General features: G+C 36.8%; 3 protein-coding genes across 3 annotated transcripts in view; 2 read left to right on the top strand and 1 right to left on the bottom strand.

Annotated features, from left to right (window-relative positions):
* Positions 1–5,308, top strand: LOC113229180. The gene is made up of 4 exons (XM_026462699.1): positions 1–164; positions 1,380–1,539; positions 2,126–2,320; positions 5,177–5,308. Exons 1-4 carry the CDS (start codon positions 1–3, stop codon positions 5,306–5,308), a joined length of 651 nt encoding a protein of 216 aa, XP_026318484.1.
* Positions 5,309–6,590: 1,282 nt separating this feature from the next.
* LOC113229179 (sodium channel protein Nach-like) lies at positions 6,591–15,517 on the top strand. Its single transcript, XM_026462698.1, has 4 exons — positions 6,591–6,776; positions 11,575–11,665; positions 13,613–13,757; positions 15,370–15,517. The coding sequence occupies exons 1-4, from the start codon at positions 6,591–6,593 to the stop codon at positions 15,515–15,517; spliced, it is 570 nt and encodes a 189-aa protein (XP_026318483.1).
* A 9,177-nt stretch (positions 15,518–24,694) lies between these two features.
* LOC113229178 overlaps positions 24,695–27,653 on the bottom strand; it is a 24,591-nt gene continuing 21,632 nt past the window's right edge. The window contains exons 4-6 of the mRNA XM_026462697.1: positions 27,399–27,492; positions 26,710–26,872; positions 24,695–25,073 (exon numbers count right to left, since the gene is read on the bottom strand). Coding sequence (XP_026318482.1) covers positions 26,735–26,872; positions 27,399–27,492 — 232 coding nt within the window. The 3' untranslated portion in view covers positions 24,695–25,073; positions 26,710–26,734. The remainder of the gene's footprint in view (positions 25,074–26,709; positions 26,873–27,398; positions 27,493–27,653) is intronic.

Genomic DNA, 27,653 nt, shown 5'->3' with positions numbered 1-27,653 from the left:
ATGTTCAACCAAAATGAACCTAAACATCGACAAGAGCCACTGAAAGAACAATTTAATACATGCGTTATACCACGCGCTGTAAGATGGGCTCGCGATTTCTGTCTCGAAACCAGTATGCATGGGTTCCTCCACATCGCTGTGCAAGGCAGACATTGGTTTGAAAGGTAAGTGGAACTACGGGCACATATAAGTTTTATTAATATTCAGCAAGGGATTTTTATATCCTTGTCCGGCAAAGAGCCGGCTGTCAGTCGCATTCAAATTTCAAACGAGTGTCATCTGTTTATATTAAATTTTGACTATGAAAACTTGTAGCTACACGCTCTAACCTTAATTACTTCATTGAAGAACGAGGACAGGTGAAGTAAAATATCGCTCACAGAGTTTTAGTTTACGAATTCATTCGATTTACAAAAATAAAGCTGCAGAATGCCTCTGCAGTCTTTAGGAAACTTCGGCAGAGTGCGACTGCGGGTATGCGGGGCAAAAGGAGGCTGGCACGGCAGTCCGCTACTACTAAGCAGACAGTTTACTTTCGTCATGCCTAAGAATACTACTTCATTTCTAACGATACACCACAATTGCCACCAGTGTTGCCGTTCCATCTCGATTGCGTCAATGGGGCTGACTGGGCTTTAAGATGTTTGATCACCGGCAAGGTGAGACGACGCGAGACGAGGATTGAAATTTATATGGTTTTTTATAATAATTCTCTCTTAGCGCATCTTCGGTAAATACCGACCATTTGGTCTGGATTGAAACGTGGAGTATTTATTAATTCAACGCGCGCGAGCTCACGATGGCTATTAACATCATTCGCGAAATTGTCGGGTACTTACGATTTGAGTTTTAAAAAACATATTTATTAAAAATAATTTAGGCGATATGTTACTTCAGCCTCGTGTTAATCTCTAGACGAACTGAACAGCACTAAATCTTCATTATTCACAACCACAGCGGGAGCTCGCGAAGGCTAGTGAGATTTCAATTCTCGTCTCGTTTCGTTTCGTCTTGCCTCTCTGATGGAAAAGTACCCTTAAAGCTCTTGGGGAATGGGTGGCGTGTTGCTTTCATCCAGGCGCACGAAATTGTGGCAAAGATGTCAAAGGCGATTCATTCGTCTCGTTTAACATTATTTGACTAACTTGGTCAATGCTCTGGATGCGCATAATTCATATTATGTCATAAATCTTTTTGGTCAAAAATAAGACTAAGTTGTTATAATTATTAATACAAAGATCGAACACTCACGAAAAAATTCCTTCGATCCGACCGGATTCGAACCGACGTCTTTTAGCATACCGTGCCAGACGCTATACCAACTAAACTAAGGGTTTCCTCAGTATACTCTGTTAATTCGATTTCGTCCTCGATTTCAGAATCCTCTGGGCCACCATAACAGCAGCGGCAATTTGGGGCGCCATTGAAATATCGTTGGGCCAATGGCAGAGATTCAACGATAACCCAACAGTGGTTACTCTGGAGAAAGATTTTAGGAATTGGCGGTTTAGTTTACCCAGTATCACCGCTTGTGACGTGGTTAGTATTGCTTGGGCTCGGCAGATGATTTTTAGGTGAAAGGTAATGTAAAAGAAAAGGAAAAAGACAGGGAAAGGTGTGAATATGAAAATAAGGGCTAATAGGGGAGAGTGGAAGAAAAATATATATTATGCCGATTCCACATAGCGTGGGATAAGGGCAGGAAAAGGAAGAAAGGTGCACCTTATAGTTATGACTTTGTAGATGAAATTTCAATTATAATGGTCGGCCGCCTTCGAAATGCCTCGAGTAAGCGGATAATTCAGGGCGAGGGGAGCTACGCACGGCAGGAATGATCTGACCGAAGAGAGGTCAGGTGCGAGTACGATGTCGCGACGCAATGCGCGACACGTGCCAAACCCTATCAACCCGTCCGGATTTGTTACAAAAATTCGCTTCCATTCCGTTCCACTGCAATATAAATTGAGCCCAAGACTGGATTTCTTTCAGGTCTCTTCTTCGACGCTGACGGTTGGCGTGTAACTAGTTAGCACCGACTTGTCAGCCAATGCGTAACATAGCGCTGATCACTGCCAACTACAGAACAAACAATGTTATCGAAAAAAAATTTTGAAATATGTTCCAGAACCGAGTAAAAGCCTCGAAACTTCCAGAGGTGATAAAGAAACTTTGGAACATCGAGCCAGAACACGAGAAATACGATTATTACAAACGCTTTGTGACCACTGTAGCCAATTCGGACATCTTTCATCTTAAAGATTATAAGGAATTTAAGGATGATCACACACTTGACGTTGATTTGAAGCAGTTAGTTATTGATGTGAGTACACTTTATAACATTTGACAACCTTGGTGGTCCAATGGCAGGGGACGAAAGGTGACGAGAAAGGTCACTCTCCGCCCTTCCCTAGTTTTAAATACCGCGCCCCGCATATTGTTGCGACATTAGCGGGTTTTATACAGACACTATATAGCGCGTGATGCAGCAATCATGCGTATTTAAGCGGAGCGTTGTTTTAAATTTTGTAAGCTAACGTGCTTTCGCGCGCGATTTCTCGTGTTTGTTTTTGTTACAGCGGAAAGAGCGTTTTTTTATAATCAAGTGACAGGACGGACAAGTCATGCGCCTCATGGTAAGCTACACGCCTGTTCATAACAGTTGTATTGCCACTCAGATCTTTAAATAGCAAAAATTTGAGGGGCACTGCCACTGCACCCGTCACTCTGAGACAAGTTGACAAGTATCATGCCTGTAATTTCACCAGCACCCTTACCCTTCAAAACAGGAATTCAGTAATGCTGACATTACTACTAGGCGGCAGAAGTAGGTAAATAGGCGTCCTTGTAAAGGCTAATAGCACAGGATAGACCGTGTGAAACTGATGAACGCAATCCTTCCAACGTCTTTACACGTGCGCTCGTTCGCGCATGATTGCTGTATGACGCTCGATAAAGTGTCTATGTAAAGCCCGCTATGCCTGTATGCTCCTGACATCGAGTATATGACCAGAAATAGAGACGAAATAAGGGCCTGGTACATCACTTATAAATATCAACTCTCGTTTGCGCTGAAATAAAGACAGGCCAATAACTGACCTATGTGTACGTCTCCGTATATTCCAAAAATATTCTGTATTTATTGTAATAAAGATGATATCTCTAACAATGTTTAACTGCCTGCGTGGCCGAACGGTTACCATGACTGCCACGCAGAGGTCCCAGGTTCGGTTCCCGGGCGGGAGAAATATTTGCATGGCCTATATTTACTTCTCTTGTGAGTTTGGGTGTCTTTTGTGATTGTCTATGTGAGTGTCCATTGCACCCGCGATACAGGGTTTCCCTAGGCGGGGCTATGTTGAGTGTGTGCGTTATTATTATTAATGGCGTGCTGTTCCATTCGGTGGTGTGGGAAATAACAGCAAAACATCTAATTACAAAACATACAGAATCAAATTTCATCGGTAATTAAATATGTAATGTTGCAATTTTCGTCCATTATAGTAATGAAGTGAAACAATTGACTTGAAACAATTGATTCCGGAACTTCCGGAATTCGAACATCCGCCAGTGACTTTATTTTATGATTTCTGGTGAACGAGACTACACCACTAATGAATAAGACAAGTTTTTATTAAATATAATATACGTCTTTTCATCGACTTAAGTAAACTAGTCTTTTAATCAACATAAAAATAAATCAGATTTTTAATCACCTACTTAATATAAATCAGACTAAACAATTTTGAAAACAATTTTGTTATATGGAAACAAAAAGAACATTTAAAACAACGAGTTTAATGAGTAATATTTATCAAAATAAAACATCTATATTTATCAACATAAAATGAAAAAAATCATCGACATGCTTGACTAACTTAGATAATGATTTTTTAAATCCACTTATTATAAATTTAACCTTAATTAAAAATAAAAATAATATTAAACTTAATTATCTTGAGCTTTAGCTTCTAGGCTAAAACAATTTTGTAATATAAAATAGAAACAAAAATGATTATAAACAATACGAAAACGAGTTTAATAGACTACTAATACTTACCAATCAATTAGAATCAATATTTATCAAAATAAACTGAAATGTAATCAACTATATATAGAAAACAATCAAATATAAGTGTAATACTTGACTAACTTAAGCAATAATTAGATTTTTGAAAAGAAACGCTGTTCTTGGTAACGAGTTCTCAAGAACAATAATGCATCCAACATTTTATCAGACAGTGAGCTTCATATCCGATTACATAAATAACCAGCATTCAAAATACTCCCTTACTTTCTACACTTGTAGGCAGAACAAGAAATATACTTAAATGCCTCGGTTAGATGCGTCGATTTCGCCCTTTGCCATACATAGCTTTCTTTTTTAGTTTTATACAAAGTATCAATAGTTAGACCGCAAGCTGAATCCCGTGAGCTAAGCAAAGCTGGTGCTGGCAAATAGCCTTTGCATTACGTTCCCATTTGACCATCACACTCGCACCGTGTCGGTTTCTTGGCAAACGACGTCTTCTTCCAAAGACACATTGAATTTGGCGAGTTAATCTCGTAATATGTTAAATGCTGTCAGAGCTGGCATTGATCAAGTGATCTTGATAAGACCGACAGTTTTAAAATTGAAACCGCCAAAACCACTACTGGTCAAATTATTGTTCATATTGCGTTTAGTTCGTAATGACGTCCATTCATCTAGCGGCAACTGCGCGAAGCATCCAATGGCGCGGTTAATTGGGACCGGGGTACACACAAAGGGAAGAGTATGGTGTTGGGGTGTAAGTAGTGGACGGGTGGTGTACATAGATGCGTTCGGAAAAAGAAGTAAATAAAATGTCGCTACAAAATGTTTCAATATCGGAATACCGATATTAGGCCTCTTAATTCCAAAATTGAAATGTCCAAAAAATCGCTCCGAGATTCCGGAGTTGCGAAATTTCGGAATTCCGCATATAGTTGTGAACCTTCTTCGACGTGTAGATTTCATCACGATATTTACCTTCACCAAGCTCAATGTAAATTTCAAATAAAATTTCGCACATAAATTCCGAGAAATTCACACTTGTAAGGTTGGATTCGATCCACAGCCTCATTTTCATAGGTCACTTAATAATCATAAAATAATTAAAAATTCTGGTATGCTATGTAACGTCTATGGTTTTTTTAGGTGTTGCCAGATTTCCTCGTAAAAACAACCTGGTCTCAACCAACCGACGCTGTGTGGACGCCCGTCATGACAGAAGCCGGCATTTGCTATAATCTCAACTCCTTGGCTATTGATGACGTTGCTATCGTGTAAGTTACTGTATTGTTGTGTCTGTGTGAGTCTTGTAAATTGGTAAAAGCTGACCAAGGCGAACATACTAGGGTTGTAGCGAATATCAGCATAGCATCCGCATCCGCGGATAATCTGCATAGATTAAAATATCCACATGACATGACATGACCTAAAAGGCACGCTGGAATCATTTACAAACTTTCCAGAAACAGATTGTAAGCCGAAAAAGCAGCACAGATGAAAGTTATAATTTTGATAAAATAAAAAAATCCTTCTTTTCTCGATCTTTCCATGTTTTGGTTTTTTTTCCAGAAAACCTAATCCAAACGACACTAAGTCATATCCGCGTACTTGCAAGTACTCTTCGCAATCCTGTTACCTTGTTTTGGAAGTACAAGTGAATTGTGACGTAAGTAATAGAAAAGTCGTTCTTGATAAATTCAAATAACACTTAAAATTAAAATTAGAAAACCCCCGATACAAAATATCAATAACAGGCATACAGATGCCAACAACTCATTATTTGATTTTTGAATAACTGGGAATTAGTCTTAGCGTCCGGCTCCGGACCGTCCCGTTCCGCCTCCCGGTTTCAATATGACAGGGTTAATAACACGAAAGTTAAAAAAAATTACATGGTCTGTGGTTCATAAGTACTCGAACATTCCCGCAAAAATTCGCGCGCTCGGAACGCGTGTACCTATAATAGTATTTTACGCAATCATAGCATAATGAGGGCTCTTAATGTCGAGTACCGTGTTTAGGCCACGAACCTATTTGCCGAGTATGTGTGTAAAGACTTTATTGTATGTATAACAAAACAGATTACAAAATTTTAACAAAGAATATAACGTTAGCGTACAAAGTACCAAGGCAAGTTTTACCCATAAAGGAATTTTCTCTAAATTAACCTTTCAATAATTGAAATGGCAGTTGGTTTCTGAGTTGACAATGAAATTTAATAAGAGACCCCATATTAGCGTTTTTCGAGCGTCAGCGTCTTGCCAACATACGCACAGCGTCTACTCACGTTCTTTTGATTTAGTCGAGTATTACTTTTTGACAGAAATTGTTTCGGATGGATGTAGAACGGAGAATGGGAGTACACCCTTTAAATAGTGCCGAACGGCGTGGTGTCGCTGTGGCGCGGAGTCGTGTCGACGCTGTGCGTGGGTTGTTGGCAAGACGCTAACGCTTGAAAGACGCTAGTGTGGGGGTTTCCAAATTAATAAGTTGAATGCAACATACTCTGGTAGCTGGAAGCTCATTTATTCCTTCTTTCGTCAATGTATCATCTTTCCAGATGTATTTCCACTCCCCGTACGACGTGTTAGACCTGTCAACTCCCGCGTCTCGTGTGGTGCTGACCCTAAATCGCTTCAGTGCGTTAAGCGTGATGGAGACAGGCAGCGGGCGTGGTGTCAAAGATCTCAGTCCTCGTCGACGTAGTTGTTTGTACACTGATGAGCCTGTACAGGAGCATCGAAAGGTAAACATACAACAGCCCCGTATCTTTCTACATTAGTTTTGATTATAGCTTGCGACAGTGACATGACACTGAAATAAGGTGTATTAACTTACTCCAAGTTATCATGCAAGCTTCAGTATCACCAAGCCTGCGTTGGTATCAAAAGGGGTATTACAATTTCAACATCGACGTGGGTATGTCCAGAATGCCAGGTCAAACAAAAACGTCGTGATGATAACACCTACACACCTTTAATACTTTACTACTAAGAAAGGAACACAGACACAGAGAAACAGAAATAGAAATAGCATTTAACAGCGAACTGCTATAGCGTGTCAACCCTATCTAGTGCGCCCGAAGCGACGAACGAAGACCACTCATCCTCGAGGAAGTAGATTAGTCTTTGCGAATGTAGATGGCGCTTCTCGCCATCGACCCTGTTTTGCCAAAATATCACTTTTTCATGACTAAATATGGTAATAACAATAGGACTTCCGGTAACTTAACGACGTTTTTAACGACCCGCACTACACTGGTTCGAGTTAGAAGTCTTTCATGTGCTTGCGTCTTTTCTGTGTTATATCTCTGTGCCCCGTTTATTTATACTAATATAGTGCTCTACCGACTGACTTACTTATTTAGCCTGGCCATACTGCCTAATTTCTTAGCAAAGCTAAAAAGGTCAGTCTCGAACGTCCTAGAGAACAAATTTCTTGAGCTTGAAAACTCAGTAAAGACATGCAGTGGCTTGTACGACACTATTAAAGGCACAATGGATAAAACTACAGGCACAATTAAGAAGCTTCAGACTGACAATAATAATCTCAGCAATCATATTAAAATTCTCCAAGCTGATGTAAATAGTACGGAGGAGGGATCCCTTAAGCAAGAACAGTGGTCTATACTTCAGAATATCGAAATAGTAGGTGTGCCAGAGGTCAGCGACGAGAATCTGCCCAAGATCGTGGAAGATATCCTAAACATTTAGGCGTGCCACTAGCCCCTCAGGAGTTGGATTTTGTTCATTGTGAAAGGGTTGTAGCCCGAAGTAGCCGTGAACAGGTTCACGGCAATGAAACGGGAAACTTCCGGTCCACAAAATTTATTAAAGAAGTGAAGTTTAAAGAAAGGGCTGTAACAATAAAAAGGTAAATGTAAAAAAATAGGTACAACAGTATAACACACTCCCAACACTTTATTATTAAGGCACTTACCCCTAAATGGGCCGAGTAACTGAATTACAGATATAGGTACATGAAGGCTGTAGACTTATAAATTATTACACATGATTTAGCTTATTAAATGATTATAAACGTAGTAAAGAACCAGAATTAGCGATTATTCGCGATGGAATTTGGAACAGCTCCGACTGTTGTGGCGGTCGAGCTGGGAGTGACCGTGGTACGAAAACAAAATGAGAAAGTGAAGGAAGATGGAACAATTCAAATTTAAAATTTAAATACATGTAAAATAAAAAATGATAGGATACAAGCGGAGAGAGGCAATACAAAGAGGTGAGATAACGCTGTAACGAGGTCACACCGTCACAATCGTGTTCAAACTAAGGGTCGTATTTCAGAACTCTACTCAATGCTCAAGTCAGGAATTGAGTATGATTTCAATCACTGGAAATACGACCCTAGTGGCAAGGACTTGAGTATGATTTCTGGTGGTTTAAATCATACTCAAGTCCTGACTTAAGCATTGAGTAGAGTTCTGGAATACGACCCTAAGAGACAAGTTAAGGGAAACTCGCGTAATACAATAGTTCGCTTCCAAAACCGTATCAAAAAGCACGCAGTGTTGTCAACTGCTCGTAAATCTCGTGGTATTACTTCGAGGGATATTGGAATGAAAGGTGAGCTCAAAACTGTTTACATTAAAGAACATTTAACTGTAAAACTCAGCAGTTATTAAATAGTTGTAAAGCGAAAGCTAGACTGAAATTATAAATTTGTGTGGACAAAAAACTGCAATGCAATGCAAAATGATTTTCTATTTTTTTGTAATCATAATATCACAAATTTTGTATACATAGTGAGTTTGTGTAATTGGCTTTTGTACTGCTTAAATACATTTGTCAAATAAGTTTAAGAATGCTGCTGAAACTTTGATAAAAAAAATATATTGACCCTCCCTACCGAGCCTTAAGGTATGCGAGAAGGGCGATGACTTGTGCGCGCACAGGAACCATCTAAGCTCAGGCTCTGACCCCATATCAGCCAGAGTACAGTGTTGGTCAGTAGTAATGTTACTTGTGACTTATTATTACAATGACTTCATCCGGCTCTCAAAAGGCTTGTGCCTCGGAAGAACCGCCCAGAGTACACGTACAGCACCCTCTCTATTTTCCAGATAGGTACTGGAGCAGTTTTCACGCTCACTTTCCGTTGCGCACTGCACAACTAACGGTTGCCACCGCTAAGTCGACTCTAAAGTCCACTACCAATTCTCCTCATTGGTGGCAGAGCTGTAATTCACGCTCACTTCCCGACACCGAACAACGACGTCTCTCCAGTTCCCAAGAACCTAAGCGGCAGGATGGACCAGAGGATATTTAGTTCAGCCTCTACTAGCTCCCCGGGCTAGTTCCGGAGTTGCCGGTTGCAGTGTCCTGCGACAATATCCGGACATAGCTTCCGACTTAAAGGGCAACTTATGTGCGCCGCGCGTGTCCTCGCTTTAAGCCCTGTACTAGACAGCTGCTAAGACGTGCTAGCAGTGCACGAGACAGACGCCCCGGCCACACACCGCCGGGGTAGACGAACATGTCCGTCTCTGCAGGTCACCACAAACCCCAGCGAGTCTATACCCAAGTTCAGGTCCAGCAGAGGCGCCCGTTAAGGCGTATCACTGGCGGATGGCTTGGCTCGGACGCCCGCTGTACCCTGGTCTTGCCGGCCGGGTCGTAATCTCTCCGGAATAAACTATCTCTCGGGTCGGTAGACAGGGACATAAAAAGGGACATAAACTAACAACAGCCAAAATTCCGAAAGAGAATGTTGACCTTACACGCTATTGGTTCGAGATCAATTTGCAGTGGGACTTGCATCGAAGGCTGAGTTCCCTTCCATCCATGCGTTATTAAAATGATCGGACTATAGAAATCACTAATTATACAAAATGTCCAAATTTGCAAAATGTCGAAACTAGCAAAATTTATTAAGTTATTGGCGGCCTCAGTGGTCGCGTGGCTTGCACACCGCTTTCCACGTGTCGCTATATCTGAGATCTAGTGTTCGATTCCCGGCCGGGTCACTGTAGAAACTATTTTTTCTACATTGTCTCGAGTTTGGATGTTTGTGGTACCGTCGTTATTTCCGATTTCCATAACACAAGAGCTTTAGCTACTTACTTTGGGATCAGAGCAACGTATGTGTTGTTCTCTAATGTGAAATTGTATGTTTATTATGAAAAATGTCCAAAGTAACAAAAACCAAAGAGCTTTAAAATGTTAAAGTATCAAAATATCCAATGTATCATATTGTCCATAGTAGTAAAATGTCCAAAGTATCACAATGTCCAAAGTAGTATCAAAACGATTAAAGTATTTCGTTATAGTGCCAGAAAGTTCTAATTTACTAGGGATGTTCTTGCAGTGTATGTTTCGTATAGTAATAGTTAATATAGACAAAGTCAAAGTTATAGTCAAATAATCGTTTATTCCATAGGTAAAATTTTTACACTTGAAAGCATTGACTTACAAATAAATGGACGACGGGTCTTGTTACGGACGGCCGTACGCGCCTGGCCGGTCAGAGCTAGAGTTCAGACGAGAATGATTAATTCAAGAGCTCTGATTGGCCGAGCGGCGTAGCGACCCATTGATAGGACCGGTACGATGTGGGAGACACCGTACTGGTATAAATATAAGCGATTATTGTCATTTACTCATTCACTTTTTGTAATCACTCTTAGAAACACTTGTTGTCTTGTTTTGTAAGTCAGATTGACATTTACATGAATATATACAGTCCACTTCAAATTAAGGAGTTTCATTGATATCCAAGGAAGAATAAAGCAGGGTAATTCGGTTCGGCTGAATTCACCACAGGTCTAATATAAAAACCACGAAAAAAAATGTCCCAAGTCAACATATTTAAACGTAGTGACATTTAAAGGAATATGAAAAAGCTAAAACGTTGAATTTAAATTGTAATGTCATCGCAGTACTATCTAATTTTGCTTGCTTCGCTGTCAGTCGAACAAACGAAGACTAGAGCGTGAATGACGCTCTGTATACGATTTTAACACCCTATAAGTTCGGACACTTTTTAGCGCGGACCCGACGTCCATATAATTGTAAGTCAATGCTTGAAAGCGTCATTTTTAAGCTACTTTTTAAGCTACTGCTCATTCACTACGCTGACCTCCCTAAGAAGAACGAGCAAGAAACTCTAGGGATCGCTCTTTTCAAATAAACTTAAATGCTATGGAATAAATACACTTCGAATCATAATTGAATCTAATCTCTTCCCAGAATCTAGGCTCTTGTTGTCCTTTCACACGTCTTTATCTAAAACACACTTCAATTTTGTAATATGACTTTTCAATTAAAATACTTTTAAAGTAAGTTTTAAACTTAGGAAATTATAATCTTAATATATTCTCCGAAATCTTATTGTAAAAACGTATACAGTTCCCCATAAAAGAATCGTTTACCTTGGTTAAACGAAATCGTGGAACCATGAGTTTGGACTTAGTTCTAAGGTTAATATTATGGATATCTTCTTTCTTAATGAAATTTTATATATTTTTACGGGCATACAAAATATTTCAGTAAATGTACTGTGATGTCACAGTCATGATATTGTTACAGGTGTATAGTGCAAATACATGCCGACTCGCCTGCAGAAGTCGACTCGCCATAAAACTGTGTGGATGCAAACCCTTCTATTATTTTTACGACGGTATGATTCCATTTGTATTTTGTCTAATTGAGAATTTAAGTCTTTGAGTTAATTCGAAGGGAAAATTCACCTCAAATAATTTTTATATGAAATAGAGAAGGAATCCTCAATGCGGACACGCTGCCGACGACCACTCAGGTAACTATGAATTTAGTAAATTGCCGTTGGAGTTAGATTAATAAATAAAGGCACGTATTTAAATGATCTTTTTAAATTTGCAAAAGCGGCAGGCAAAAAAATCTAAACGGTCATCTTTTTTTGGTCTTGGTCATGGTCTTTATTTTTTAATTTTAGTGAAGGGACGTGCTCTTTAGCCCCGATATTTATTGAGCCAACAGACTATGTAACGAAGATTATTCAAGTTTATAAATTTTGGTACCTGTCAAGTAAATTATAATGAAATGAAATAAATATTTATAATAAATTGTTACTGTTTATTGTAATGAACCGTCGGGCTCTTCTCCATATGAACGTGAATCATCACTTGAGTCCTCATTAACATTAATTATTAATTCTTGAGTACACAAATTGTCAAACGCAACATCCCGATCCTAATCAGGCAATATCTTCTTTTTGTACTTTTCACGATAATTTCTTTTTTCATAAATAAAATCGATTCGAACGAATCAGAGCATCACGAATTGATTACAATTCTAGCTGTCAAAAGTTAAAAACATATATAACAATAAAGCGTTGTCAATGTGTGGGGAATTTCAAATCGTTTGAGCTTGATTGAGGTTTTTGTGGGGATTGGCCATTGACTTACAAATAAATGGTAACTTTTTTGCTGAAATAAATTAAATAAAAGTCACTGTACTACTGTCATAGCCGTACTTACGTATGCACAAGTAACATTTGCAAGAACAGTTCGCAGTGCTGCTATGATTGTGACGGGATGAGCCATTGACTTACAAATAAATGGACGACGCGTCTAATACAAAAACCACGAAAAAAATGTCCAAAGTCAACCTATTTAAACGTAGTGACATGTAAAGGAATATGAAAAAGCTAAAACGTTGAATTTAAATTGTAATGTCATCGCAGTACTGTCTAATTTTGCTTGCTTCGCTGTCAGTCGAACAAACGAAGACTAAAGCATGAATGACGCTTTGTATACGATTTTAACGCCCTATAAGTTCGGACACTATTTAGCGCGGACCCGACGTCCTTATAATTGTAAGTCAATGGGATTGGCGCTATGTGGGGACAATGCCCCAATCGAGTTGAAGTGAATTGAAATTCCCAGACATTGGCAACGCTCACTGAATATATATGCGTATAGGATGCATAAACACACCAGACAGGTACAACCGTTACAAGATAACATACAGCTAAATGAATATTTAAACATACATTTAAAAAATGTATAGGTAGCTTTACAAATAAATGTGTGTATTATATTTCTGTATGTTTAAAACAAAATTTCTACAAAGTGATAAGATTAAACCGTGATAGAAAGGAACTGATATTAGAATATAGAAAAAAATATTGTGAACGATTGTTATGTGGCCGCTGGACGAGTGGGTCCCGAGTTTGATTCCCAGTAGAACCGATTTTTTTTTTATAATATCAAGTGTATAATATTACGGAACGAACAAGCCGTTGCTTGGTGTGCTTGGTGGTAAGCGACACACCTGACCATACCACCTTCAATTCCCTTCAGAGATTTAAATCGCAAATATCTGAGGTCACTGCCTCTGCGCCTGTCACTCTACACATAAGTTGACAAGCCCCATGTGCCTGTAATTTCACCAGCACTCTTGCCTTTCAATACCGGAACACAGTAATGCTCATATCTGTTTAGCAGCAGAAATAGTACTTCCCTGGACGAACTCTTTCACAAGGAACGAAGAAAAGCATCGTGCTAAGATCTGCATGTTGCAATTCTGACGTAAATACAGATACTAAATTCTAAAAACTTAATAGCAATCTTACTGTTATAAACAGAAGGCCCAACATGCACTCCAGCGGGTATGGCATGTCTGGCTGAGCACGCGAGTACGTTGAGCAACAATGCCGGCGTACGATGTGTCTGTACGCAGCAGTGTCGCGATGCGCAATTTAGGGTGATGTCTTCAGAAGATCAGTATTGGTGAGTCTACGATTTTAAAATCGTGATGTCTGAATTGAATGTACGTAGTTTCAGGGGGCCTACCATAACCTTTCTAAAAACATTCTTATTTTAATTATTATAACATTACTCATATTCGTACCATGACAAACAAATCAACCAAGTAATGTATTATTGCTAAAGTGACTGAAAGAACCATTGACTTACAAATAAACGGACGACGGGTCTAATACAAAAACCACGAAAAAAATGTCCCAAGTCAACCTATTTAAACATAGTGACATGTAAAGGAATATGAAAAAGCTAAAACGTTGAATTTAAATTGTAATGTCATCGCAGTACTGTCTAATTTTGCTTGCTTCGCTGTCAGTCAAACAAACGAAGACTAAAGCGTGAATGACGCTCTGTATACGATTTTAACGCCCTATAAGTTTGGACACTTTTTAGTGCGGATCCGACGTCCATATAATTGTAAGTCAATGGAAAGAACGAATGATTTCCCCATATTGTCTATTCCTTACTAAAAATAGGAAAGAAATAACGCTATATGAACTGTATAGTGCCATCTCTTTCTTTTTTGATGTTCCGAATCGTCCTGTCGTAGTATAATGTTATTTACATTCAGAGAATTTCAACTGCCAAAAAAAGAAAAGTATGTAATAATGAAATCTATTAAAATTATGTTGTCTTCGATTATTTTTCCGCATTTTCATGAAGAAAAATAAATGAAACAAGCTGAGTCTTCATTGTCCCGTTGTGAATTCGGAATTATAGTCTAGTGTCAACTGTTAGTGACGCCAAGGAGCATATAGATGTCGCTGTCATAATTTTACGAAATAAACATATTTTTATTTAATGAGAAATTATTTCCTATGTTACCATTGACTTACAAATAAATGGACGACGGGTCTAATACAAAAACCACGAAAAAAATGTCCCAAGTCAACCTATTCGAAATTTAAATTGTAATGTCATCGCAGTATCGCGCTGTCAGTAGAACAAATGAAGACTAAAGCGGAGTTTGGCGCTCTGTATACGATTTTAGCGCCTTACAAGTGCGGACACTTTTTAGCGCGGACCCGACGTCCATATAATTGTAAGTCAATGTATGTTACTATTAAACAAAAAAAATAAACAAAATATTGAAGAGCTAGAACTTTTAATCATTACAAATCAATATTTAGACAATAAATTCGAAAATATATTGTTTCCACTGCGTCCGAGTAACTACTTTAAGATTGTTAAATTTAACATAAGAACAATATTACTTTAATGTTACAGTCGCGACATAGTACGAACTGAGTGGATGAATAGTCACAAAACTGCCAATAAAACATCATAGTTTTAACATTGCAATAAGCTTACTTTATGCGCGTCACGGTACGAAAAGTCAATGTAAGGTTAAAGTAATATTGTTTTAAGAGGTTGTGGTAGGTCCCCAGACCTCGCCGTCTCTGCCCGAAACAATTACTGTCAAATAAATAATACTAGACCAAATTAAAAGATGCATCATGAGAATGAAGAGAAATAGGTAAGGTGGTAGTACTTCCCGGAGCTCTGCTGCTACTATAATATTAACATGTGGTTTTATTATACTCAGGGTATTTACTAATCATCACGGTTGATTGTACAGGCAATTCGAGAAATTTCTCCAGCTGTGTTTTGCTTTTAGGGACAAAGGACCGTTCGTGAACAGAGGCTCCGCCCGTTACACGATCCAAGCTCCTCGTACCAGATATACCAGGGAGATCGTCTTCCACTTTCAGGATCTTGTTGGTTAGTCAAATATTTAAAGAAATATCCTAAATTTACCAGAGAGATCGTCTTCCACTTTTAGGATATTGTTGGCTAGTCAAATATTTAAAGAAATATCCTGGATATATTAGAGAGATCGTCTTACACATTCAGGATCTTGTTGGTTAAGTTAACTATTTAAAGAAATATCCATTCAAAATTAATACTAACAATGGTAATAATTATTAATACGAAGATCGAACACTCAGAAAAAACTCCTTCGATCCGGCCGGATTCGAACCGAAGTCTTCTAGCATACCATATCAGACGCTATACCAACTAAGCCACGGAACCAACCAGTTTTTATACAATACACGACAACAAACACATAGAAAAATTCGTGAGGTCCGCTGGTTCGTTCCGTGAACCTCCTGAAGAACGAACCTCAAAATCCTGGAGAACTTGCAAGCGTTCTCACCGACGACCTCCGTCCCCGCTCCTGCGATATTTATGCTACCGTTTTTTTTACCGCACAGATTTATCACACACAGAGTTGTATATAGAGCGATCTACTTAAATATTTTTATTTTTGTAGGAAAGTGAAGTCACATGAGTTATTAGAAGTCACGGAACAAAAGTTGTTTTTATGATGTTGGTCCTATAGACTTGCGGGGTTGTTAGTATTTTACAAATCACCTCGTATAGAAATAGTTTCAATATACATAGCTTCTAACTAGAGTTAAGTTTATTGTTCTGAGTGTGTTCATCAGTGGCGAGGCGTCCACATAACTCAATTTTAACTTTCTTGCCCAACATTTTTCACATATTGTCAAATACTACAGTTGTGCTAAATTTTAACCCCTTCATGGACCGTACTGGAATAATACCGCACACCAAAAGTCACTACTGTTCTTTATGCCGTAGTGACCATATTGATTCAACATGATTATTGCGCTTTATCACTGACGGCTCATCCCATTGACTTACAATAATAATTATATGGACGTCGGGTCCGCGCTAAAAAGTGTCCGAACTTATAGGGCGTTAAAATCGTATACAGAGCGTCATTCACGCTCTAGTCTTCGTTTGTTCGACTGACAGCGAAGCAAGCAAAATTAGACAGTACTGCGATGACATTACAATTTAAATTCAACTTTTTAGCATTTTCATATTCCTTTACATGTCACTACGTTTAAATAGGTTGACTTGGGACATTTTTTTCGTGGTTTTTGTATTAGACGCGTCGTCCATTTATTTGTAAGTCAATGTCTCATCCCGTCACAATCATAACAGCACTGCGAACTGTTCTTGCAAATGTTACTTGTGCATAAGTAAGTACGGCAATGACAGTAGTACAGTGATTTTTATTTAATTTATTTCAGCAAAAAAAGTGTAAATTGAAATAGCGTAACCCTTGCACTAAAACAAATAAAAGTAATTATGTACTAACAATTCTAAAAGACACAATTACTAATTAGATTATATTTAAGGAGTGATAAAGGTTATTTATTTACCATTTGAATAATTAAATCACAGTTTGGAAAGTAGTAAGAGAGGTGATTTTGAATACTAATAGTATACTGTGTGTATCGTTTAGATAATCGTCAAATTTAACCGAAAATTAAGTAATTCATTTCACCTAGATGGCAGAAAACACCTACCTAACAACCTGATTTTAAGTGTAAAAACACGTTTCATTACTATTTATTATAGAATAGGGTTTCTGCAGTACACATTATTGATTAATTGAATTACTAAAAAACATGCATTTAGAGAAAAAAATTGAGGGATTTCTTACCGTCAGAAAATTCCAGCGCGAAAACAAACTACATAACCACAAAAGGCAGTCGCTGGCGATGCACTGACATGTACGGTCTTACATCACCTCATACAAACACGTTGGTATTCACCGTATGTAACGTCCACAAATGTATCTCAAATAAATCATTCAATTGTTGATACTTCTCTATGGAGAAGCAGTAGGTAGCAACTACATAGAAAGCACTTGGCATACGCACCGTAAAGTCCGTAGTAGTTTATATAAGATCCATATCGACCCCTCCTATGTATACGTAAAGTATCGTATGTCGAAATTGCTAAGTTTACAGGGAAGAGTTTTTAAGTTCTCCGTTTTATTCGGCAAAGCTCGTTACTCACATAGAGTGATCATCTAATAGATTATCATAAATCATCTAACCGATATCTAGGATTTTATAATACTCTATGTGAGTAACGGGAAATACTAAAGTCACGAGTTGTGCCTATGTCAGTGAATTCAGAACTTTAAAAGGCTCCCCTGTAAACTTGGTAATTTCGACATACGATACTTTACGTAGGCGGGGTCGATATATCGAAACGGGATGGCCCGTACTGTCCATATTTGAATTTTTCATTTTACGGTAAACGCCGTTATTGTCCATGAAAGGGTGTAGAATAAGTTAACCAGTGAAGTAAAGTATACCCGAGCCTTGTGTGTATTTGTTTTGCTCCGGGTTTACTAACAATAATTTTTTCGCCTCGCCACTAGTGTTCATTTATAAATATCATGGTATAAAACTATTCAGCATAGACTCCCTCGTTCTCCCTGGTTTGCTGAGCACAAAATTAAGAGACAAGATCTAGTTATCGCTTTGAGACTACATTCCGGTCACATTCCACTGAATAAATTTGCATTTATAATGGGAAAAGCTGACAGTCCAACTTGTAGTGAATGTGGGATTATGGAAGATGTTTGCCACGTAATTATAGAATGTAAACGGAACGAGAATCAAAGATCTGACTTACAAATTAAAAATAATAATATTAGTAGTGTAAACTTATATTGGCATCTCCGTGTAGTGTAGAGGCGAAGATGCTATATAATGTAGTGGATTCCGGACTTAAGAACTGACCAAACTAATTATTTAAGCTTTGTAACCTTTTTGTTGTGTGTTTCATTGGAACAAAATCCTCTAAAAAAAATTAAGATTAAAAAATATTATAAATATCAAATGATCGCGCTATGGCAGAGATTTGATTCGGACCCGCCATTGTATAGTGTGCGTCATCCTTCATCTGAAGACGTAATTCAGATATCATAGTTAGATTAGATTATGTTATCGTCTGTATGTAATTTATAAAAAAGCATTATTTGAAATTGATTCTACTGGAAATCAAACCTGGGACTTAACATATAATATCAAGAGAACTTAACCACTAACCTATAATGCGTAACAAAACAATTACGACGTCCTTAATTAAAACAATAATAATGTGATTATTTTGTAGTATCGTTCGGTGGTGCAGCTGGTTTGTTCTTGGGAGCTAGCTTCATAAGCTTTGTGGAAATATTTTACTTTCTTTTGTCGAAATTTCTGGGATTGTGCGTCAGAGATGAACCAAAGAACAACATAGTTCAAATTAAGGTAAGTGCATTTATCGTCGTCGCCAATTCAGAAAATGGCGCCCAACGTGGGGCTAACATTTCATATTGATTACAGGCTAAAAGAGCGGTAATACCTTATGAAACTTGGAGAAAAATGGAAATGAGTTCTATTCGTAATAAATTCAAGAATTACGATTACAATGCACAAGGCCAGAGGAAGTTTTATCATTGAATTATTTATTAATGTGATTTTATATTGTTTATAATTAAATCTTTAGATTTTAAGATATTAATTGAAGCACAGCGAGCGAAACATTCTTGGCATTTATTTATTGAGATTTTTTGTGCAATAACTCCGCTAGTTTTGTTATTCAATACGAAATACCAAAAAGACACGTTATAGACTGTATATAACACACTTCCTTGAACTTTAGATAAATATACTCTTGCTTTTTCTAATTTTTCCTAATCACTTAAAAATGTTTATTAACGGTTTACATTTAAAGTTAATAGGACGTACCAAATATCGGATACTTTTTGAACATTCTAAAAAAACATTAATATAATTTAAAATTGTATATTTATTGCAGTCACAGTCATTTTCTATCTAATCTACCCTAATTATGGATATCCAGCACAGGGTATACTATTCATTATTGGATATACAGTATAGAGTACACTCTTAAACTAACGCATGTATTTAAATGGTCCTTTTAAATTTGCAAAAGCAGTAGACAAAAAAATCTAAACAGTCATCTTTTTTAATGATCCCCCACCTAAACAAATAACTAAACATTTAAATATCAAAGACATTATACAACCAGTGATGTAGGTACCCCAATATCGGATATCTAGTATTGTGGATACATAGGTAACTACCTATTTGTACAATAATCGGTTACGAAAACTACACCCTGCGCTATTATCGCCAAAATGCGATAAGTTCTGTATTCTAACTATGCGCCTAGCCAATACATAACACTGTCACAAATTATAACTTACAGTACTTTAACAGTGTTTTGAAGTCAAGATCTGAAAAAATCGTTGAATGGAAAAATACACTTTGAATATTGACGGCGAATTGAAGGCAAAAACGGCACAAACTAATAACAAAATATTGGTAACTCACATTGACGAAGTAGTTTTAGTTTTTAAACAAAGGTGGTGTTTAGTTTTCATTACAGCTGAGTATCCAGTATTGTGCACGTATCCAACATTTGGCACGTCTCTCTTATTGGTTAAATTTCATATTTATATTTAATTAATTGTATTTGCACACGCTAGAATTCTAAGCATATTCTATAGGTATATTTCTGAATAAAATTACTTATCCATTTCTAAACGGATGCGCATGAAATTTCAAACTAGTCGTGTGGCATAAACTGCACTTTTACATGAAAGTGAATGCAGCTTAAATTACGCAACTCAAATAACGTAACTCACAACTCAAAAATTATGTTTGTTTGGCCTAACCAATGATATTATACTCGGCCTAACCCTAAGGACGCGTTCCCATTATGCCGCAACGTTTTATTTATCGTTGGACAACTATCGCGTCTAGCTTGTTTCCTGTCGTGACTGTCACTGTCACGTGACTGTGAGCAGTAGTGCGATTCACGTAAGTTCAAGCTATCAAAATATCGTTGAAGTTACGTAGTCGTTCGATCGAAATCCTGTTCAAAATTGGAATTCACGTATCACTTAAACGAACGTTGATATGAATAGAATTGAAACGTAACGACATGTACGACATCTTGGATTGTGACATTTGACTTTTAGTCGTCGAAAGTCTATTGAAATTCGACTGTCACACAAGAATACGAACAGCGACTAAATCGCTACGATATCGTAACGGTTTGATTAGGGTAAAACCGGGATAGATGCCGCAGTGGGATAGATGCCTCGTTTTCAAAAAACCTAACTTCCCCAAATCGCAACAAAGAATAATTAGTTTAAATAAGGAGTATAGACACCACTCATCAAAGTTCCTGCAGGGCTTCGTGTGGAATAGACGCGTTTGGCTTGTGCATGCGTTTATTTCCGCGACGAACACGATAAACGGTTCAAAATTTCAGACGCAAGTATTTACTGTCGCATAACTTTGTAAGTTATAATAAATTCCGTTTTATTATAACTATACACTGGTTCATTAACTGCGCACCTAAGTGTCAATAATCGCTCTTTTGTATATAGCTTAGTTATATAATAAAAGGACATCTATCCATATCGAATAGGATAGATGCCTCGATTTTTCGCGGTGTAGGCTAGGTGTTAGGGGCAAAGAACAATACAAGAAAGTAGGAAAAGAAAATAAAAAAATACGTTATTTTAGTAAACGGCAAGTAAATGATAATAGTTTAAAAGTAAGTAAAACAACCAAAAAGACAAATTATTCACAGTTTTAAAATGGTTTAAACAGCGAACATTTTTGTATAGAATGTTTTGATAGCTACAAAAATACGAAGTGAAGTAGGTAATAACTTTAAATACGTATATATTTATTATTAAAGATGTAATATGTATATACTATATATTAAAGATTACAAATAAAACATTTTATTATGAATTTTACTATTTTATTCTAAAGGGCATCTATCTTTCTTGGCATTTTCATTGTGTGGCGTCTATCCATATAGGTAGGCACTATCCTCAAAAAAATAGGTTTGCAAAAAGTCAATTTCTTCAAAATCAGTAAACGTTAGATGAATAAAATCAAGTATTAACGTAATGTAAAAGATTAAACTATAACTATCCATAGGAATTGTTCAAAAAGTGGAGCATCTATCCCGGTTTTACCCTACGTGAATTACCACACTGTTCCCACTAGATCATGACGATTATTTGTCGGTTCACGGTAGCCGCCTTGTCGTTTGCACGACAGAATCTTTTGAAGTTGCGATTATCTGTCGTCACATTTTTATCGTGACGTTTCATTTATCTTCGGACGAATGTCGTTCTAGTTCTTTCCATTGTCATGACATTCTGTCGTCACGACATACTGGGGACGCGCTCTAAGAGGTAAAATATTTTCTTCAAATTCCCAACAAAAAAAGAATCATCGAAGTAATAAATACCATACACACAAAAATGATGAATGGATTACCTTTTTTTAGCTCGGTTCCAAATAGTTTAGAAGGTTTTATCTATTTATAACAAATAAAATGAATCATATAAACTGCAGCTGTAAGTTCCCAGTAGTTGACAAAGCAAAAAGTAGGTGAATTAGTTGACGGAATGTCCAGCACGCAATTCCCACATTGTGTAATTGGGTCACTGCAATCGATCCGTGTGTGGCACCTTTATTCTATTTAGTCTGGTCAAAGTATGACAAGTTATTGATGAAACGTTTTGATATTATCTTTATACACATGGTCGGACGCCAAATTGTGCTATTAGATGTATATTTATTGTTGTAGGAGATACGCAATTATATACGGGAACGACAAAAAAATACATTACGATGTATACACATCCCTCCTTGTCATGAGGAACGCATTTCGGTAAGTTTGAGATTTTTTAACCGACTTAAAAAAAGGAGGTTCTCGATTCGACTATATTTTTAGTATGTATGTTATATAGCTCCGGTATTTATGAACCGATATTGATGATTCTTTTTTTGCTGGAAAGAGGGTACCTCAGTATTGGTCCCATTTAAATTTAAAGGAAATATTCTTTCTACCTCTAAGGGCGGCAAGCTTGGGGATGAATCCGGTTTCGCGCACTTTTTGCTAAGCGATTTCCATAAAACTTGGCAAATAGAAGTAATTTCAAGAACTTTTGAGGTCGTTTTTCTTTTATAAAAGAGTTACAATTGAATAATAAATAACAATAAATAAATATTAGACAACATCACTTACATTATTCTGATCCCAAAGTATGTAAGTAACACTTGTGTTATGGAAATCAGAAACAACGATGGTAGAGACAATATAGAAAAGTTAGTTTCTACACTGACCCGGCCGGGGATCGAACCCGGGATCGACACCATGGAAACTGGTCTACAAGCCACTCGACCACAGAGGCCTTTAATTGACGTCACCTAAAGATTTATTATCACCTAAAAAAATAACAATTACGGTGATTTTATTAAAAAATAAAACTGACACTGAATAAGATATTAAAAAACCGATTAGAGGGGATAGTAGATCTGGTTTTGCTGATTCCAGAGGGTCTTTGAGAGAACTAGTGGCGTACTAACTAATAAAATACTAACAACGTCATCACAGGACCTTGTGTACTTATAAAAAAACATAATACATTAGTGTAGGATTGATAAATGTAAATAATTTGTAACTATAGTACCGGCACGCTATGATGGCCGTTTTGACGTTTGTCCGCTCTTCAAGTTTCGTATTAATTTATAACTACATTGAAAGAGCTAGTTGATGTACGGACAACGGCACCACAGACTACACATTTTTGTTCGAAAATCGCCTCCAGTGCGACGGAACAAGATACGTCAATGTGTAGCTTGATGTGCTGTTATCACTAGTTACAATAGTGACGTGCCGTAAAATGTATGGATGTACAATTTTACGACAGAACTAGGCATTTGTTTTTCGAAATTCAAAATTAAAAAGAAAATAAATGTCACTTATGGAATCGCTAGCCAGCACAACTTCTACCCCCGGTAAACTCGCGTCAAAGCAAAAAGAAATCACTTTCGAGTTGACGATAGGTATATTAAGTAAACATTTTTATTTTCGTTTTATTAAAACTTTTTAAACAGTTACCCTTTGCAGTACTATATTAGTTATAAATCTAAAATCTTACAGATGCGACTCGCATTTGATTATATTTTTTCGATAATGTATTGAGATTTGACCTCATTATTGTAATCTGTCAAAACGGCCATCATAGCGTGCCGGTACAGTAGTGCTTTCAAAAGCGATCGCTTTAAAAAATAAACTGCATATGTTTTTAATTATTTTTATTACTAAATGGCAGTGGGTAATTTCAACATTAATAGTGACGTTACAAATTATACAAAAATCTATCTAAAAATTGTTACATATTAGAACTAGTATATAATATAACATCCATATAAACTTTATAAGACCATTATAAAAGGAAATTAAGCCATAACAAAAGAGAACTGACTAAATACGTACTGGTAACTCGGACACAAAATAATTTTTTTGTGAAACATGCCATCTATCCCTGATATCGGGAACTGTTTTGTCAGTTTTATCGCTTTTTTGCGTGGCATATTTCGGAAGGAATTATCTACTTTATTTTTTGTAATAAAGTTGTTAATCTTTTTTTGCAAATCGTTCGAATTAGTTCATTTCATATTACGTGACCTATCTATACGTACCTATAGTCTCTGTTTTTTGAAGACGGAGTAAAATGACATTTGTAGGGTTGCCAGTTTTCATAAAATTTTAATTTTAGATCAATTTTTATTCACATACATTTTAACAAGAATAGCCGGATTTTATTGTCTATATTGAATTAAACAGAAAAACTTTAAAATATATCTCCTCTTTGTATTTTTCGTAACCATAGTTCTAAATACAGTGTATGTGTGAACTTACAATAATTGACAATTCAAATGAAGTTGTGCTCAGTAATTGGATGAATAATGGGTCGAGGATGATTGAAATGGAACAAGTTCTGCTATTTAATCCATAAGCGTTCACGACATTCAGTCGATAGTCGATAGAATATTTATCGACTGCAATCACTAGCTGTATATCATATACTATATGTGTTCTATTTAGTCCAGATGATATTAAAAAAAATCATTGGTATACGTAAAGTACTTATTGAACATAGTGGTTTTCTTGAAAAACTTCGAGGTAAGTTTGTTTTTTTCTATCGTAAAAATTTTTAAGAATTGTAGTTTCACACCACATGGTAATCAGTGTATATTCTCAATTTTACTAAATATTTTTTCCCAAAGTGATTGTTTCAACACTTTCGCTGTTATGCGGTATTAACCAAAGCCATATAAGCATTTATATTTTTACCATTTCGGGCACAAGGCAATGAGAACAAGAATTCGCAACTAACTATTTGTATGTTATTGAATTTGTGCTCTGTGTAATTTAAGATAAATAAATTAACAGCTTTGACATCTGATTTTTTTACATCATTACACTACGGTTCCTTCATCCACCCAATTCGTCCTCTGCCAAGCACCACCATAAGCACGTCTTCGTTCTCCGACGCAGGCGTTACACGCCGTATGTACTGGCGGGGTATCTTGCGAGGCGTTGTTGATGATGATGATGCCGCTGATAAACAGATAAAATCTCATCAAAAAAACAGTTTTGTCTTAAGAAGCAAATACAAAAGCTAAATCAATGATATGTAGAATGAATAAAACTGTAGTGTAAGTGAAGCCCTTTACATAGAGGAAGTAGCGAAATTTGTTAGAAACAATCTGGATATGTTTGAATGTAACAAGAATGCTCGGCGCAGAGACAGGCTGGTTTCGCCTGCACCTGTTCTGGAAATGTATAAAAAAGGCCCATTTTACAGATCCATCCAAATTTACAACCAAATCCCAAAGTCTCTTAAGAACATGACAAAAACAGCCTCTTCTTCTCCAATCTAAAGACCTTCCTCTTAAAAAAGGCATACTATTCGGTCTCAGAGTTCATGCAGGATAAACTAAATTAACATTATACTTATAATAATATAATAATTACAATTGTTAATAAAAATAATAATAACAATTAATAATAATAATAATAATAACAATAAATAAATAATATGCCTATACGCCTTTGACATAATATAACCTACTTAAATAATGTAATATTTAGAAATTTTAAACATTTATAAAAATACTTATATAATAGCTATGCAAAAAATAGTTGAACCATTGCATATATGGATAAAGCCGATAATATTGTATACACAACGGGACTTTGTCATATAATAATAAACTAGATTTAAGTTATTTTTGCTACGCCCTGTCAGGGCCCATGTGATACAATTATTTCTTGTATATCTGTTTTTTTCACCATGGTTGCAATAAACGATACAATACAAAAAAAAAAGCTGTTGAAGACTTATATATGGCAGGTACTGGCCATGCCTTTCTTGTGTATGCACTTGCCAGTTTCATGAGCTTGTAAGGTTCGCGCAAGTGTACCAGGACCCGATTCAGAACTCTTCGATATTTTAACCGAATAGTTCGATAGGATATCGTTCTCGAATCGAAAGTCGCTTTCCGTGCTATTCAGAACATTCGAATTAAAACGTTCGATTCGGTTTCGGATACGACATCTTTATCCAACAACGTTTACGGAGTTAGTCGGCGAATATAGACTATAAGAAAAATGAAATCTTTTTATGAACATTTTTAAGACTTTAAAGGTCTAAAATATAGGAATGCATTAGTCTCGCATTAAAATAAATGAATAAAAATCAACAAAATCCAGATTTTATTAAAAATAATTGAGATTTCCATATTACATTCTTGCTTTGTGAACAATAGGACGTTCGGTAACTTTCATCCGATAACTGTGTTCTGAATAACGTTTGTAGCCTTTGCCGGTCGAGAAGTTCGAGTAATCGTACGGATGAGACGTCATTTCGGTTCGGTTTTGAATACGACAGTTCGATTTGGTTATTGTGAATAAAAATAAAAATAAATCGTACGATATCAAATCGAATTGATCGATAACGGAGTAATCGTAAGGTTCTGAATCGACCTGCTGACTTGTCTTAGTACTTTAATATTATGTCAAATTTCAATATTATTCATCGTCGCCACTTTAAGAAATTTGGCGCCCAATTTGGGACTATTAAATTACCAACGTTTACTTTCATATAGTTATTCAGACTTAAAATTACTTCGCCACTAGAGTTGTATGTCTCCGTTTTCGATAAAAATTGATGCACTTGGTTTAAACTACTTACCACCGCCGTCGCGGCGCGGTAGTCGCTAGCTGTGTTTCAGAGATGATCTGCGAGTACGTCGTACAAGTGCACAAGATGACATTAGAATGTGTAACACTGCAAGGGAGGCATATGTAGCCGTTTGGTAGCGGCTTAACCAGTGGGGTATTGTTTGGTTGCAATTCTGAAAATAAATTATGTAATTTATTTTGTGAAACTGATTTCCATAAATACCTCTAGAGTTAGTTGTGAAATCGATTCGAAATTAAGATCAATCAAAAAAGATAAAAATATAACCTAAAGATCAATCTTTAGGTTATATTTTTTATACTATCCCACTTGCCAACTCCTAAATATCTACCCTAAGGTTGCCTGAAAGAAATTACTATTTGCATTACTGTTCTGTGCTGTCATTGTAATTTTTAATGTGCAATGAAGAGTTTATCATTCATTCATTAATTCACTATACTATTGTGGCCTAGAACTCAGCCACGCCGACGTTAAGTCCTCAAGCGTGCAAGTGTTAGGGCACGCAGGGCATGAGATGGGTCATCGTTTGAATCGCACCGCACAAACAATCCAGGTTACATTGCTAGTTCATTGATACAATCGAAAATTTACACAATGACTCGTTATATAATAAAGCATTATAGTTAATGGACGTTTGTGTAAAACGCGTTTATGTGATAATGAGTAGCCAGTTTCATTACCTTAGGATATATTTTCGAAATCGTGCAATTGCTTGGATATCCATTTGTACCACAACATGACCATGGCAGTTTGCTTATATCTGGAGGCTGGGTTCTGTAAAAAAGCGAGTTATCACATTTCATCAGAGGCGGCTTGTCCTAAAGAGAGCTGGTGCAATGAACTCCCACTACCATCCAACACACCAAAATAAAATTATTAATTATACTTTCATATTAGGGGTTAAAGTATGAAATTGCCGTTTTATTGCAATAGGT

This window comes from Hyposmocoma kahamanoa, unplaced genomic scaffold (assembly GCF_003589595.1).
Source record: "Hyposmocoma kahamanoa isolate Upper Pololo Valley unplaced genomic scaffold, ASM358959v1 289, whole genome shotgun sequence".
Taxonomy (NCBI): Eukaryota; Metazoa; Arthropoda; class Insecta; order Lepidoptera; family Cosmopterigidae; genus Hyposmocoma; species Hyposmocoma kahamanoa.
This window is presented reverse-complemented; position numbering and strand designations above follow the sequence as displayed.

Coding starts and splice junctions, on each gene's coding strand:
- LOC113229180 (XM_026462699.1), top strand. CDS start 1: ATGTTCAACCAAAATGAACCTAAACATCGACAAGAGCCACTGAAAGAA. Junction 165..1,379: donor GGCAGACATTGGTTTGAAAG/GTAAGTGGAACT, acceptor CCTCGATTTCAG/AATCCTCTGGGCCACCATAA. Junction 2,321..5,176: donor TGAAGCAGTTAGTTATTGAT/GTGAGTACACTT, acceptor TGGTTTTTTTAG/GTGTTGCCAGATTTCCTCGT.
- LOC113229179 (XM_026462698.1), top strand. CDS start 6,591: ATGTATTTCCACTCCCCGTACGACGTGTTAGACCTGTCAACTCCCGCG. Junction 6,777..11,574: donor CTGTACAGGAGCATCGAAAG/GTAAACATACAA, acceptor ATATTGTTACAG/GTGTATAGTGCAAATACATG. Junction 11,666..13,612: donor CTTCTATTATTTTTACGACG/GTATGATTCCAT, acceptor TGTTATAAACAG/AAGGCCCAACATGCACTCCA.